Below are 15,075 nucleotides of genomic sequence, written 5' to 3' on the forward strand. Positions count from 1 at the left end.
TCATGCTGTGAGTCATGACACTGTCCCCAAAGGTCAGGAAAGGCTGGGAGATAGAAGTTGATGCTGTGACTAGTCTGGGGGTGGGTGGTCTACCCTTGATTTGTACTGCTTCATTGGGAGGTTGGAGCCTATGTCCCCAGAAATTTTCAACAGAAACTGGTGAATTTGGAGCAGATGATTCCAAGATCTGGAGAAGCAGGCTTCAGACCCCACATGGCCACGCAGAGAGCTGGTCCATTCCTATGCCAAGTCCAGAATCTCACACATCCTAACGGAGCTGAGAGCTGTTTTCCCACGGATCTGAGACAAGATCCCAGGCATCTTTCCCAGGCTGCTATGAGAGAACTTGACCCTTCAAGAAGGACTGGATGATCATGGGAAGACCCAGGGCCTGGCTGGAGAGGAGTTCTGGACACCCACCTGCCTGCCCAGGCTTATGCTCTCTTGGTGAGGTGGTCAGGAGCCAAGCAAGAGACCCCTGCACTAGGAACACCCTCATCAGCACTGTCCAATAGAATTTTTTATGCTGAAACCCTTGAAAAATGGCTAGTGTGACTGAGGGACTGAATTTTTAATCATACTTAATTTTAATTAATTTGTGATTAAATGGAAGTAGCCAGATGTGACTACCAGTACTGTATTGGACAAAGCAGCATTTAGCTGAAGACCCAGACTGGAGGTAGAAGCCAGGAACAGGAAGGTCAGAGTTCATGGTTTGGCGGGGCTGATTTTGGCAAGAAAACTGAGGCCCCAGGGAAGGGAGAGAGAACACTCAGCATCTAGCTCCATAGAGTAAAGGCATCCCTGGTTTCCTGGGGTCAAAATGCTTGCTCACATGTGCACACTCATGCTTGTGTGAGTATATTGGTTGGTGTGCCCCAGGGCACCCACAGATGCACTTATGTGAGATCTAGGAGTTCCAAATCTATGCATGATCCAGGAGGGCACCTGTGTACGTATGCAGTATGGACTCCCAGGTATACTCAGGACAGCGAGCGAGGGCCACTAGTGCAGCAGGTCTTGCAAGAAGGCCCACACGTACTGGTGCATTACTTCAGGGTGGCTCTGTGGGATCCAGTGCCCCGCGCCTGGAAGGATGTGGGCCTCCAGCCGGCCGGGCACAAAACGGCTGCTGATGGCTCCTACCAGCCCCTGCTCGAAGTAGGTGTCCTTCTCCCCCCACAGCAGTAGGGTGGGCGTGGCCAGCTCCTGGGGCTCCAGAGGGAAGTTCCTATGGCCAAGACAGACAGGCAGAAGGATGGCTGGCCCCATCCCCTTCCCCACCAACTCTCCTGAGCTTCTGCCTGAGTCTGGACTTACCTGAAGATGTTTCGGTAGTAATTGAGGGGCCCAGTGAGGCCACTGGGCTGTGAGAAGTCATAAAGGAAGGCCTCAAGTTCACTGGGGTTTAAGTGTGGAATGCCCCTCTTGTGGTGGGTGAGGGTGGTCTTCAGGATCTGGGAACACAGCAAGACTCTGGCTTCAGTTCTCAGTCTACCCAGATGCAACCAACTACCCTCCATCCACCCTACTCTGGGCCTTCACCCCACTTCACCTGGAAGTCAGACATGGACAGCAACTTCTCCGGCAGCCAGGGAAGCTGGAACAGGAACACATAGTTGGAACGGAAGAATTGGCCAATGTGGCGCAATGAGTACTCTAGGGAGAGGGGAATGCAGACATGAGGCCTGGGCCTGGGGTGGCTCCACACCCTTGCATCCCTATACACACCCTAGTTAGGCATACAGATGTACCAACACTCAGGAATGCAACTGCTGCCTGCTTGAGCCTGTGAAGATACCTGACATCCACCTTCACCCTGGCATCAGCTTCCCTCCCTGCTGAATAGTCACTGTACCTACAGAAGTGGGGACCTCCCTCTGCAGCTTCTGGGAGCCCCCACAGCCACTGTTATGCTTCCCTTGCCCAGGCCTCCTTCATTCAACAAATATTTATTGAGCACCTATTATGTACCAGGCCCTGTTCTAGACTTTGGAGACACAGTAGTGAACGGGACAGATAAAACTCCCTTGCCCTCAGGGAGCTGACAGTCTAGAGATGGAGACAGGCAAGAAACAACAATGAGAGAGAGAGAGGAGAGAGAGAATGAGCATGCAGCTATGATTACAACCCTGGGAATTAAAATCAGGTGATGTGATGAACACTGAGTAGTCAGAGATGGCATCTTATGCTAATTGTATTTGCTTAGTTACCTATGCCTTCACTGCTAGAAGAAAGCCATTTAACCTCTCTCAGTTTCCCCAACTGGACCATGGGGATAATAACTCCTTCATAAGCCTAGGAGGCTTGTGAAGGTTAAGATTGGGAGTGCCACAGGGGAAGGGACCCAGGTTCACTGCTGAGCCCCCAGTCCCTGGAGTGTTGACTGGTAGGTGGAGAAATGTAGACACAAACACACACCCCTTCAAACAGACACATCCCAGTGTCCTGGACTCCCTGACACACCTTGATACACCGACATGGGGGCAGCACTGACCACCACCATCCGTTCAACCATGGATGGGTAGTAGATGGAGAAATTCCAGGCTAGGAGTGCACCCCAGTCATGGGCCACAAGAATACACTTGGAGTAACCTGGGGGATCAGAGGAAATGGAGTAAATGAGATACCAGGCAGAGGTGAGTCAGGGGTGGGAGAGGCCAGGGCTAGGATAGGGGCATATCCCCACCCAGGCCCAGGATGACATCCTGGATGTCCGCCATCAGCAAGTCGACAGTGTAAGAGTCCACATCCCTGGGTGCATCGGAGGAGCCATATCCACGCAGGTCCACAGCCACCACATGAAAGCGGCTCTGGAACTCCCGGAGCTGGTAGCGCCAGGAGAACCTGCCAAGCAGGCAGAAGAGGGAGGGACGTTGAGTCAGGGTCCCCAAGCTGCACCTCCGCCCTACACCCAGTAGAGGCCTTTAGCTACCCCACCTTCCTACTCTGGATTTCTCAGAAAGGAGGATGGGGAACCCCAGGCCCAAGGCGAGGTTACTGGGCCCTGGATCACCGGCAGTGTTAACAGATTCCTTTCATCCCTTAGGGCGTCTGGTCCCTGGGTCCTTGTATAGACCTCTGTCCCACAGCGCCCCATCTGGGCCCTATATCTTTGCGCCCCAGTCTACCCAGCCCTCATCCTTTCTGCTGGGTACCCTGGTGGTACACCTTCCCACAGCCCGTGCACCCAGGCCTCTGGGCCTCAGACATACCAGTTCTGGGGGAAGCCGTGCAGAAAAAGCATGAGGGACCCATTGCCGCGTCCAGCGGAGACATAGTGCAGGCGCAGGCCGGAGCTCTGGGGGAGGCACAGTATGAGATCTGGGGAAAATCCTCTTCCTTGTGCTTGAAACCCTCCCTTCCAACACCCCCTCCCGACTCCGTCCCGGCCTTGTGAGGCTTAGATTTGGATTCAAACATTTGCACTCAGCTCACCATGCCACAGCCCCACCTCTCCGGCTGCTCGACGCCCGCAACCCCGAGGGAGCTCAGCGCACTCACCTTGAGTGTCAGGAAGCAGTGCTCTCCTAGCGCGGGGTCGCTCAAGCAGGCGGGTGGGGTGCGCCGGGGAAGCCCGCAGCAGCCGCGCCGCGGCCGGCACAGCACGTGTGTGAGCGCAATGCAGCCATAGACCACTGCGGCCACCAGCGCGGCGGTGAACACCAGGATCCACATGCAGGCGCGCAGCAGCTTCAGAGTGAGGCGCGACGGCGCCAGTAGTGCTGTCACCACCAGCTCCGGCATGTCTCCGCGTCCTGGGACAACCGTGCGGCCGTCGGGGCTCTCGGCCAGGGGCGCGAGCAGCAGGGGTGAGGCGGGGTCCGGGCTGCGTAGCCCACCGCCTTTGGCCTGGGGTCCCTCCGTGCCGTCGGGGCTTGCGGAACGCACGGAGAGAAGGACGGGTGGCTCAGGACAAAACGGCCACCGCACACAACTTACCTGAGTGCCAGGTGAACACCTGGGCGCGACGGCCACTGGGAACCAGGCTAGGGTGCTGGGATGGAGCCTGCGAGGACCAGGCTTCGGTGGGTGGGGAGGAACCTTGGAGCGAAGGGGTGCGAAAGCGGTGGGCGTGGCTTAATAAGTGGGCGTGGCCTAGTAGGACTCTCGCAGCAGGTGTGTGAGGGTTTAAACTCTAGAGGAAGACTAAAGTTCTGCACGACCTGGAAAGAGGGGGAGTCCGGGGTGAAACGGGAGGAACCTGGAGCGAAGGGCGGGGCTCTGAAGGGTAGGTGTGGCCTACGAGCCGGAAGGGTGGGCCCAACCTGGCCCAGGAGCTTTGTAAGGGTTGGGGGCGCGTCTTAGGGGTGTGGGCAGAGAGAAGGCGCAGCCAGAGAAGGCGGGTCTAACGTTGGATGGAGAAGGACTGAGCGAGAGGGCTGGGCCAATGAGTTGGGGGCAGGCCTGGATCTGGGCCAATGAAACGAGGGGGCGGTGCCAGGAATCAATATGGCGGGTCGAGAGGACTCGGAAATGGGAGGGTGGGGCAGACTGTGCCACCGCAGAGATTAGGAGGGCAGCGCGGGCGATTGCCGCGGCCTGAGGAGGCCTCGGGAGCCCCAGCCGCAGCCTCCCGGGAGTTCCCCGACCTGGAGCGCGCGGCTCACCCCTCGCCCTGGCTCCGAGAGACCTAACAAGCGCCTTCACCTAGCCCTGGTTCCAACGGCGCGTCCTGCAGCCTCGACCCCGCGCTAGCCTCCAGTTGGCCAGTGGGCCCGTCGACCCGCCCCTGCACAGCTGTGATTGGACTGCAGCGGTCACTTTGGAGTGCTGGCTACAGGTCCTGCCCGAGAGCCAATCCGCAGGTGAAGTTCGGGCTCCGCGGTAGCTGCCAGCGTTGGAGAAGATACTTTGGCCCCTCGGAGGACCCGGCCTGTGGAGTCACTGGGACTGTGGCCGGAAGAGGAAGCAGGGCCAGGCCGGGCGAGAGGCTTCTTCCACCTCATTTTGCAACCTTCCCCCAAGATCGTGAATATCTCAGTCACTTATTTAACCCTTGTAAAACCCCATTATGTGTAAGTACTATTATCACACCACTGTATTACGAAACCACGAACCTGCAATTTGGGGATTAAGCCATGTGCCTGAAGTCATACGCCTGGCTAAAGAGCAATCCAGGATTTTGAGAAAAGGAGCAATCTTGGGTTCCATCTCTCCTGCCCTTCGGCAGTCATTGGAACGCTCATAGCTTTCTGTTGGTATCCTAGGTATCTCTTAATGTGCCAGTTTCTTGATTAGCAATTTGGGATATTATCCATTGACTCTTATCATGTCACCACAACTGGACATGCTGTTTCCGTCTGTAGTTTTTCTATTGGTTCTTCTAACTTGAAACACTCCACTCATCCCTTTTGTCATCTCTCGGCCTCCTTCCACCTTCCACTGTTAACCTTACCTTTGTATTGTCAACACTGAACATTATACTGTCCTGGGACCATAATTAAGTCCCTGAGTTGCTACTTAAAGGGGAATAGTGGTTTATGTGGTTTGGCCTCAGTAAACAATGCACTCAGTTAAGTAGCTATGATTACACTGCCTGAGCTGTACAAACATTTGTTCTCCCTGCACTTAACGTACCTTTTTTCCCTTGCATGATTAGCCTGTCATAGATTTGGTTTCTTTTACTTTCCATAAAGTCAATTCTCTCGACCACTTGACAACTCTGGTATCCCTCCTGAGTTCTCTAATCTGCATGGCTGGTGGGCATCTGGGGACATTCCTTCTTCCTCTGCTACACAACACTGACTCTCACATCCCCACCCCCAACCCCCAGCTCTACCCTCAAACAAAAAGACAGCAGTAGTCACAGGATGGTAATTTTATATTCAGTACAAATGTTTATTTTTGCAATGAGAACTGCACAAAAAAAAACCTTTAGTATATAAGTGAAAAGTCTACGAATTCCTTTCTACAAATGTCTAAAGTGTTTAATACAAGTCTCAGATTCACTGACATAATTATTGGCCAAGCGATCCGTGCATACAGTACAGTGGGGGCTTGTATACACCTCTCACTCTTTTATAAGACTAAGATTTCTCGTACTGTGGGAAGGATTGGGGAATGGCCAGAGAAATTAAATAGATCCAAGTTCTAATTACAACCCAGTTAGAGAAACACCTATGAGGGAGGTGTGGAGAGGGCCATGGCAGAATTCACTCTTTAGAAGGTGTAGACAACCATTTCTCCAGTCGGACCTGGCCTGGGGAAGTTTCGGAACAAAACACAGAACAAAAATGAGGGTGTGGGATGGGATAGAAAATACTCCGAAGAACCAAAATATAAGTCGTACTTGAACCAGCACAGTGGTATGTGAGGAAGTGCCTGGAAGGTGGGGGCAGGTTTGCAGAGGGGTGGTGGTGGTGGTGCTCTGGCTGGATGCCGAACTACACCTAACAGGGAGGTTTGGGAGATCCCAAACACAATACACCGTGCCTTTCTAGTTAAAAAAGGGGAATATAGGTTAATAAACAGTGCTAGAAATGTTTCAGTCAGTATCTGTGCATACATATAAGTGATATACTTTCATCTTACATCCTAGGGCCTGCTCCTGGGTACTGAGCTTACCTTGTCGCTACTGATGGGCACCCAGGATGGCCACCTGGTGGGTTCTCTCTGGCAGAAATGTGTGGGTGCTCATTTGCATGTGAGGGAGGATCCTAGTTGGGAAGATGTACACTTATCTAAGAATATCTGGTAACCCTGAGCTTAAACGAAAGGAATTAGGTAGAGGGAGGCAAGATGAGAGAAGTTGACCAAATCCCCTGGTGAGTGGGGGACAAGGATGTAGGAGAGTGGAGAATACTGTCTGGAGTCTGGCCAGGTTCTGCTGGAGCACGGCTTCCCTGCCTAGGAAGGAATGGGTATCTGGGCTCCCTGTCAGCTTCAGCTTAGGACGGCAGGGACAGATCATGGGAAATAAGCTAGGTGACCCCTGGTGGGAGTTATTATACAGACATGATTTGGGGTCCAGAGACTCCTGGGCCTACCCTAGACAACAGGAGGTTCACAAAGAAATGTCAGGGAGACGCCAGCATTAAAAAAAGAGAGATGTGTTTATTCCATGATCAGTACAGACCAAATGCATATTCACTGTATGAAAGTCAAACCAGTCACTGACTCCAGAGTATGGCCAACACTGAGGCACCAGTGTTGAGGTGTAGAGTGGGTTCTCATGGCACGCGTAACCTCACCAAGGGTTCCAATTATAAAACTTAAAAAAAAGTGGGGGAAGTGGCAGCTGGCTGGGAGGGCAAGCACTGGGTTGGTGCCGGGCCTGGAGCCTCTGCCTCAGTCTGTGGCCCTGGCACTGCCGTGAGCCCTGGCCTGACCCTTCCTTTTCTGGTAAAAAAACAACTCAAACAGATTTAACATTAAAAAACAAAGAAGCCAATGAATGGGGCTGGGAAAAGAAAACACAGCTTTCTGGTTTTATAATTAAAAATAGACTAATAAAGTTTGAAACTGAGTACAATGTAGGCAGTTTTTTTGTGTTTTGTGGTTTTTTGTGGTTTTTTTACACCAGTTCGGTGCAGTCACCAACTTCAAATAAAGATATGCCAACTATGTTTCACTATACAGCCACAGTCACACACTACCCACAGCGCGGTGGCAACTGCTGCCCAATGAGGAGAGGATTACACCGTTTTGGAGATAAGCAGTGCCATTGTGTTTGGAGGAGAAGAGAGAATTAAAAATAAAATAGAATCCAACAAAAAATATATATATATATATATAGAAAAAAAAACCCAGAAACACAGGTGGGAAGGAACTGACTTTGGTTGGTGGCCTCATTCACCAGGCGAGGCTGGCCCACACGCACGTGACAGTCACCTCGCTCTGGATTGCCATGGACACACACACACCTCCACGGCACTATTCCCTTTTGCACAAGCGAACACTTACAGAGAGCGGCTCTCGATTAAAGGCTTGTGGGGGGAGGGTAGGGGTGGGATCTGTTCAAGGCAAAGTCAGTGCCAGCAAGGGGGTGGGCCGGTGCCCTCTTCCGCCTCCAGCTCACTAGGGCCTGCCCTGCTGTCCTGGGGTCAGGCATCTGGGGCTGGGGTGTGGGGAAGGACTCCCGGCAGGCAGGACGTCATGAACGTCATGTTTTCGGGGACAGAAAACCAGTCATGGTGGCGGCAGCGACGGTGTCCTGTGTATACTGTGTAGACATTTGGCGGAGAGTAGGGCCTCTGCCCGCACGCGGGGACGCAGACTTGGGTCTAGCCGACACTTGCTCGTGGTGAGACGTGCTCTGAGCTGATATTCTGTGAGGGTGTCAGGACGTCTGGCTGGCTGTAAGGCAGACGGCTCTGCAGTCCTTAGCTGCCCGTCAGGCCTGCCCCGGCATAGCATGCACGAGGGCCAGGTCCGGAGACAGGTCATGGACACTGCTACCGCCTCTGCTGCCGCCCCTAACACTATGTAGAGTCAACTTTTTGCCAGAAAATCAAAGTCAGAAGTCACCTAGGTGGTCTCAGAAAAGATTTTCTTCAAATATTGACAATAGGTCACTCTGGAAATTCATGTCAATGGTAGCTGCCATCTGGAGGGAAAAGGAGGGAAGGAGTCAGGGAGAGAACTCCCACTGCTCCAGTATCGGCTGCTCCCATAGGGCCCACTCCTTGGAACCTCGTGGCCCAGAGGCCAGCAGGTGTCAAACAAGCAGGCACACTGCTCCAAGCATCCACCTGATGGTATGCCTGCCTGCCCCACTTCTCAGAGTGACACTCCCACCCCTCTCTGGATTCAGGGTCCCCTTTCCCAACTCCTTTGGGGCTGGACTCCTGCCCTGGGGTTCCCCACCAGGGCCACTGACTCACCGCTTCCCGGCGCCTTCGCTCCTGCTCCCGCTTTCGGGCCAGCTCCCGCTGCTGGTCCAGCATGGATTGAGGCTGGGAGCTCTGGGCCTGGGGGGCGGCGGTGGCTGCGGCCACTGCGGCCGCCTGTTGTTGCTGCTGCTGCTGCTGCTGCTCCTGCCTCTGCTGCTGCTGCTGCTGCTCCTGGCGCCGGCGTGCCTCTTCGTGGGCTCGCCGGGCCTGTTCCAGTGCGTCCTCATCCTCACGGCTCCTGAGCAGAGCAGGGCTCCAGGTCAGCCTGGGGCCCGGGACTCCCCAGGAGCCCCCGCCCGAGGAGCCCGTGCCCACCTCATGCGCTCCTGCCGTAGTCGCTCCTTCTCCTTCTCTGCATGCTCAGCCTGCGCCTTCAGGGCCTTCTCACGTTCCTCTTTCTCACGGGCAGCACGTCTGAACTGCTCAAAGCTGTCACTTGATGACTTAGCTGTGGAGGATGGGGTGGTGGGGTGCTTCTGCACCAGGCTAGCCCAGGAGCCCATGTTCTTGATTTTAAGGTCCTGTGAGGCAGAGAGACCACCGGGTGGGTGAGGGGGCCCTGCTGCCATGTGGACACCTCCCTGGGGTGGGGGTGGGGAGTGAGGAGCACTTGTGGGCCCAATGACCCTACCTTTTTAGGTGCTACTGGTGTTTTCGGCTCCTGTTTCTGTTTGTCCTTGTCGGGAGCCCCTGGTGGGGGCGCATTCTGCTCAGGGGGCCGGATCACAGGCCTTCCAACATCCACAGGTTTCATCTCTGGCCCTGGAACACAAATAGCCTATGGGCCCGGGTCCCCCACCTGGGTGGGCAAGATGGGCTTGCTGGCCCATAAGCAGCTCACATTCAGCCCTGGCAGGGAGTAGAGAGGACACTCACGCTGGGGCAAGTGGACGGGGGCCTTGATGCTCTCCGGGTGCTTGGGGGGCTCCGGCCGCAGCGAGGGGCTGAAGGGCTCGCTGCGGATGATGGGTGAGTGGATCTTCTCCTCCTTCACCACCACCAGGGGCTGGGGCTGGGACTGGACCACAGAGGCCGCTCGCAGCTCCTGGGACGGCACAGGCACGGCGGCCGGTGAGGCGGGCAGGCGGCTTTGGCCCTGGCCCGTGCTTGGCCCTGGGGGCCGAGGCCCAGCCCTGCTCTTTACCTGCTTCTTCGGCTGGACACTTTGCTGGGGTGGCGATTGGTGGGTCAGGCTCTGGAACTGTTGCATCTGGGGGGAATGTATCATAAGCGGGGAGGGGGCTTCGCGGAGGTGACCTAGGAGAGGGGACAAGGAGTACGTTAGCTGGACTGGTGTGGAGGCCGCTATTCCTGGGTCCAGTCTGGCCCCTTAACCCAATGGGAGCCCCACCATGGAAGCCCTGCCACAGGGGGCCTGTGGACCTGCTCAGTCAGGCTCTGAGCTCAGCATGGAGCAGGGCTTTGTAGAGCCATGCGCTCAGTCCCAGTGATTAAAACCTATGTGTCAGAATCATTAGGAAGCTTTGAGAAGTGCATAACCTGATATATTTGGTCCCAGGTGGGGTCTGGGGCTGAGTACTTTTTAAAAGCTCTCCAGATTGTTCTATGGCAATGCCTGGGTTAAATGCAAGGCACATCAATAACCTCACAGAGCAGGCAGCCTGGGTACTAGCTGTCCCCGTGTGGTACTAGTTGTCTAGCCGGCCTGCCTGCCTAGACAACTCCTTTGGGCCTAGGGCTAGCCTGGAACTGGCCTGCACCATAGCAGAATTAGAACAGGTCCTGAGCTTGTGGTTCTTACAGGAAGTGGGCAAGCCCACCTATCTTTATCCAACTAGTAGGTGGGGGAATCCAGGCAGTCACAGGGTACAAGCACCCTGCACAGAGCAGGAGCCCAGAAAGCCCCACTATTGGACCCTGGGAAAGGTGTGGCCAGGCACTGAAGCCTGATACCTTAGCTTCATTAGTGAGGAAACAGCCCTAGATCACAGTGGGCCAGCCCCTCAAGATTGGGTGGCTGAGGGAGCCACCAAATCTTGCCCTCAAGTCTTCCATCCACCCCAGCAAGGGGACACCCTCCTGTTTGAAGTCCTCACATGTCTTTGGGCCAGCTCCACCATGGGACAAGCCACACTGTCCACAAAAGAAAGCCACCGCTCTGCAGCACCTGTGCTCCTGGTCCTGTCTCACGCCTTATAGTGAACCACCTAACTGGGGCTCGGCATACCAGCCCTGCCACCATCTGCCAGTAGAAACACCCTTAGGCCCTCCACAGGTCCCTTGGGCAGAGGAGTCCATTTTAGTGGTGCCTGGAGCTGACCATAAATGATTCCCCTGTACTCTCTCGAGTCAGAAAAGCTGTTTGGATATGACATGGTGGCAAGAACCAGCCTGTCCCTGTGCTCTGGCTCCCAGCCCCATGTGGCTGCCTCTGCCAACCTAAGTGCTAGATGGCCCTGGTCCAGGTTTGCCAGTCAGCTAGCCAGCCAGCCACACAGTCACACGATGGTGACAGCTTTCTGCCTGGGGTGGCTCTCTAGAGAGCACCTGAGGTTGACCAGGGTGATGGCAGGCTCTCAGGCCTATGATCTGTAGGAATCACCTGCCTGCCTGTGGCTTCCTCCACCACCACTTGGAGGGGAGACCCACTGGCGGTGCCTGAGAGCTGGCCCAGCGCCCAGGGATGTCTGCTGCGTTCCTTAGGATTCCAATGACTTAGCCTTTGACCCAAAGCCCTAGCTGGGCTCCAATCCACATGGCTCCCCGCGACCATCCCTGGCCATGGGAACTCAAGATGATATGGACCCAGGTGACCAGAGGGGACCTGCCCTGCCCTGCCCCCACTGTTGGCTGTTCTGAAGGTATCTCATCACCTATCACTACTGGAAGCCTGGTCTTGCTGAAGGGTGGGAAGAGGCACAGCTGCATGGCTGCCAGGACCAGCACCAGTCTTTCCCAGGGAGGACAGCCAGCTGTTCTTGGCCTAGGGCTGCATCAATCCCCTTGGCACCTGGCAGCTTTTGCTGGGTTTAGGAGCTGTCATGACACAAAATTATGGCCTGTTCAATTTGTAAGCAGCACTGCTGTATCCCAAGCCAGACATCGGTCTACACTGCCAAGACCAGGGACCTCAACTCTAACCCTTGCATGTCACTATACCACAAGGCATCTAGGGCTGGCCAGAATGTTTTGTTTATAGACATTTAAATAACAAATGCCCAAGAAAGACGAGGGCATGGCCTGACCAATGCTGTGAGGAAAAAAGGGCAGCCTGGACCAAACAGCAGGAGACAGGAATGGTTCTGGGGGAAGGTGGGACGCACACAACCTTTGAGCTTCAGCCTAATTCTCCCTGACATGGTCCCAGCTCCACCAGATGGGCCTCATGACACCAAGAGCTAAGCACCTGTTCCTGCAGGTTCTCAAACAGCCCCAACTGCCCAGACCTGCCCCTAGATCCGCCTGGAACTTAATCCCCACCCTGTTTGTTCAACTAGCTCCTGCTCATCCTCTGGCCACCTCCTCCAGGAAGTCTGCTCCAGTGCCAGAGGTAGATTAAATGCCTGCCCAGATTTCTGGCTTCCCCACCTAGCAAGAATCACGACGCACTATAACATTCTTGACTGAGTTCCAAGAAAAGGGCCAGTGAGGGCCATATTCTTGGTCATCTCAGCTTGCAAGCAAGACACACAAGACAGAGACACTGCACGAAGCACCTACACCTTGTCAGCCACCCCTCTCCAACCTCAGCCTGAAGCAGTTGACCTGCGTGGCTGCTCAAGGACAAAACCCTGGACCCAGTACCAGCCTCCCTGGAGCCCAGAAGCCAGGGGCCACTTACTGGTTGAGTAGGGGTCCGACTTGTGGTGCCGGGGTGAAGGGTGATGCTGGATGACTTGCTGAGGCTTGGCGGGCTGTGGTGGGGGTGGCTGCTGGCCTGGGGGCTGGTGGGGGGGCTGTGGGCCTGGGGGGGGTGGGGGCTGCTGGATGTGGGTTGGGAACTGCATGGGTTGCATGTGTACAGGCCGGGGGGGCGGCTGGTGCTGTGGCTGTGGCTGTGGGGGCGGTGGAGGCGGCGGTGGCTGCTGCAGCTGCTGCACAGTGGGGTGAGGTGGGGGTGGCAGGGGGGGCGGGGGCTGGGACTGCACCTTCACGGAAGGGAGTAGAGGTGTGGGGGGCTGCACCTTCTGCAGCTGCTGCAGGTAGAGCTGCATCTGCATGGAGGTGAGGGGTGGGGTGGGTGGCTCCTCTTCCTCCTGCAGCAGCACTTGAGGTGGCTGGGCCATGGGGGGCTGTGGGAGCAGGGGCGGCTGGGCCAGAGCGGGTGACACAGCAGGGGGCCGGGCAGGCTTGGGGGGTAGGGCGGCGGCTCGGTTGCTGGGCCTCGATGGCTGCTGGGGCAGCGCGTTGTGCAAAGCTAGAAGGATACAACAGTGTGGCGGTGAGGTTTCCGTGTTCCCCAACCTGACCTTTCTACTCCATCACGACCTTCTACCCATTTCTAACAAGCACTCTCTCCCCGACCTCCTCAGCTTCTCTCCATCTCCAGAATAAAGACAGTTGCCAGGAAGGTCTATAGGATTGGGCCCTCACCAGCACTGCCCTGACAGGTGGCCTGCACCTCCCGCTTCTCTCCCTTTTTGCAGCTGTTCCCTGTCTTCACACTTGCCCTTCAAGTCTCAGAGCAGGCATGTCCAGAATGCCTGTCTAACCTTCCTTTCTGGGATAAGTGTGTCTCTCCCCACTCTTAATTGGAAGCTACAGAGGGGGCACATCCTTTTTCACCTGATAATGTCTGACCCAGCACAAATGACTTAGTATCTTCTGTATCAAAGCAGTAACTCTCTGCAAAGGCTATCCTGAGTTGTCTTGTGTAATTTCTACATGGCCCTGGGAAGCCACCGACATCTCCTTAGAAACTACTGAAGCTGAGATGGGTTCCGAAGTTTGCCCTGAGTGCCCAGTTGCAGAGTGGTGAGACCAGGGCGGGAAGGAGTCTCCCTGAACCTGGGTGGCCATGGCCACAGCTCACCTGGAGGAGAGACCACTGAGTGCTGGTTGAGATGAGGCGGAGTGCTGTGCTCGGGTGGCTGGGGAAGGTGAGGGGGCAGCTCTGGCTGCGGCAGGTGCAGGATGGGTTGGGTGAAGTGGCCGATGGGGTCGAAGACGCTGCCTGGGAGCTGGGGCTCCAGGACGGGCACCTGGGCGGCGATGAAGGGTGGGGGCGAGGACTTCATCGTGGGGGCAGCCTGCTGTGGCATGGAGGGTGGGGGTGGTGGGGGTGGCTGTTGCTGCTGCTGCGGAGGTGGGGGTGGTGGGGGCTGCTGGGGAGGTGGTGGGGGCTGCTGGGGCCCAGGGCCCGGGACCTGCTGCAGCTGCTGGTGGTGGTGGTGATGGTGCTGCAGACAGACAGACAGACAGGCTGACGTCAGGCAGGCAGAAACCCCCAGGCCAGCCCCAGGGTCCCCCCGGGGCCCACAGAAGTGGGTGACCACCACGTCCCTGAGGGAAGACACCTCTGCAATCACATACCTTCTTCTGCTCCCTCCCAGGGTGCCCCTTCTTTTTTGACTTCGGAGCCATCTCTGTGAAGGAAAAGAGAAGGTAGTGAGGCCCAGGGGAGAAGACTGAACTACCTGGGATGCAGAATTAGGAGAAAACAGGGTGAGTTCAGGAGAAGGACCAGTAACAATGGCTGGATTCTGTCTGGTATGGGAGTCCGTCATGGGAAAAAGACAATGTGGAGTGTCACCTACTCATTTGCCTGCTACTTTTCTTAGCTGGTACCATGCCTGAAAAGTCTCCCTGCACAACCCCAGCGCCATTAAAGAATAATACCCAGGGCACTGGGGTTTGAGTTATGGAGACCTCCTTGCCCAATGTCTCCCGTTACTTTCTGGTGAGAGGTCACTAAGACAACCTGAGTGTCTGCAACCCAACCTGCTGTCTTGGAACAACTGTGGCATTCTAAATAGCTAAACATTTGACAGATGAGCAAAGTGAGGCTCAGAAGTTAAGGGATTTGCGCTGGGTCACACAGTTGTAAAGTAGCCACACAGCTGCCTCCAACGACAGTGCTCTTTGAGGTGCACTCCTTCCCATCTCTCCAGGGGGAGACAAATATATTGAGTTAGGGTGAGATAGTGGTGCAGCTTTGGGCCAAGGTCTGACCACAGAGCCATGGGGCAGGTGAGGAGAGTGCTGACATGTGGGAAGGCCACAGTGTAAGTACATTAGGGGAAGAAAGGAAGGAGGCTGGCCAGCCAGCAAACCTCCCAGG

General features: G+C 55.6%; 2 protein-coding genes across 4 annotated transcripts in view; both read right to left on the reverse strand.

The window, feature by feature from the left end:
• Nucleotides 1-488: 488 nt before the first annotated feature.
• EPHX3 (epoxide hydrolase 3) lies at nt 489-3,773 on the reverse strand. Its single transcript, XM_016209324.2, has 7 exons — nt 3,505-3,773; nt 3,216-3,301; nt 2,690-2,847; nt 2,467-2,595; nt 1,556-1,659; nt 1,321-1,457; nt 489-1,231 (listed from the first exon to the last, which is right to left on the reverse strand). Exons 1-7 carry the CDS (start codon nt 3,745-3,747, stop codon nt 1,006-1,008), a joined length of 1,083 nt encoding a protein of 360 aa, XP_016064810.2. The 5' UTR covers nt 3,748-3,773; the 3' UTR covers nt 489-1,005.
• A 3,263-nt stretch (nt 3,774-7,036) lies between these two features.
• The window catches only part of BRD4 (bromodomain containing 4), a 75,785-nt gene continuing 67,746 nt past the window's right edge, over nt 7,037-15,075 (reverse strand). For 2 of the 3 annotated variants that reach the window (XM_087816774.1, XM_087816776.1), the window contains 8 exons: nt 14,328-14,380; nt 13,828-14,194; nt 12,637-13,212; nt 9,711-10,091; nt 9,466-9,596; nt 9,150-9,355; nt 8,826-9,072; nt 7,037-8,548 (listed from right to left, as the gene is read on the reverse strand). In XM_087816774.1, coding sequence (XP_087672900.1) covers nt 8,480-8,548; nt 8,826-9,072; nt 9,150-9,355; nt 9,466-9,596; nt 9,711-10,091; nt 12,637-13,212; nt 13,828-14,194; nt 14,328-14,380 — 2,030 coding nt within the window. In that variant the 3' untranslated portion in view covers nt 7,037-8,479. The remainder of the gene's footprint in view (nt 8,549-8,825; nt 9,073-9,149; nt 9,356-9,465; nt 9,597-9,710; nt 10,092-12,636; nt 13,213-13,827; nt 14,195-14,327; nt 14,381-15,075) is intronic. The other variant, XM_087816775.1, reaches the window with a different exon arrangement.

Source organism: Miniopterus natalensis, chromosome 4 (assembly GCF_054644295.1).
Source record: "Miniopterus natalensis isolate mMinNat1 chromosome 4, mMinNat1.hap1, whole genome shotgun sequence".
Taxonomy (NCBI): Eukaryota; Metazoa; Chordata; class Mammalia; order Chiroptera; family Miniopteridae; genus Miniopterus; species Miniopterus natalensis.

Coding starts and splice junctions, on each gene's coding strand:
- EPHX3 (XM_016209324.2), bottom strand. CDS start 3,747: ATGCCGGAGCTGGTGGTGACAGCACTACTGGCGCCGTCGCGCCTCACT. Junction 3,302..3,504: donor ACTGCTTCCTGACACTCAAG/GTGAGTGCGCTG, acceptor TGCCTCCCCCAG/AGCTCCGGCCTGCGCCTGCA. Junction 1,458..1,555: donor TGTCCATGTCTGACTTCCAG/GTGAAGTGGGGT, acceptor CTGTGTTCCCAG/ATCCTGAAGACCACCCTCAC.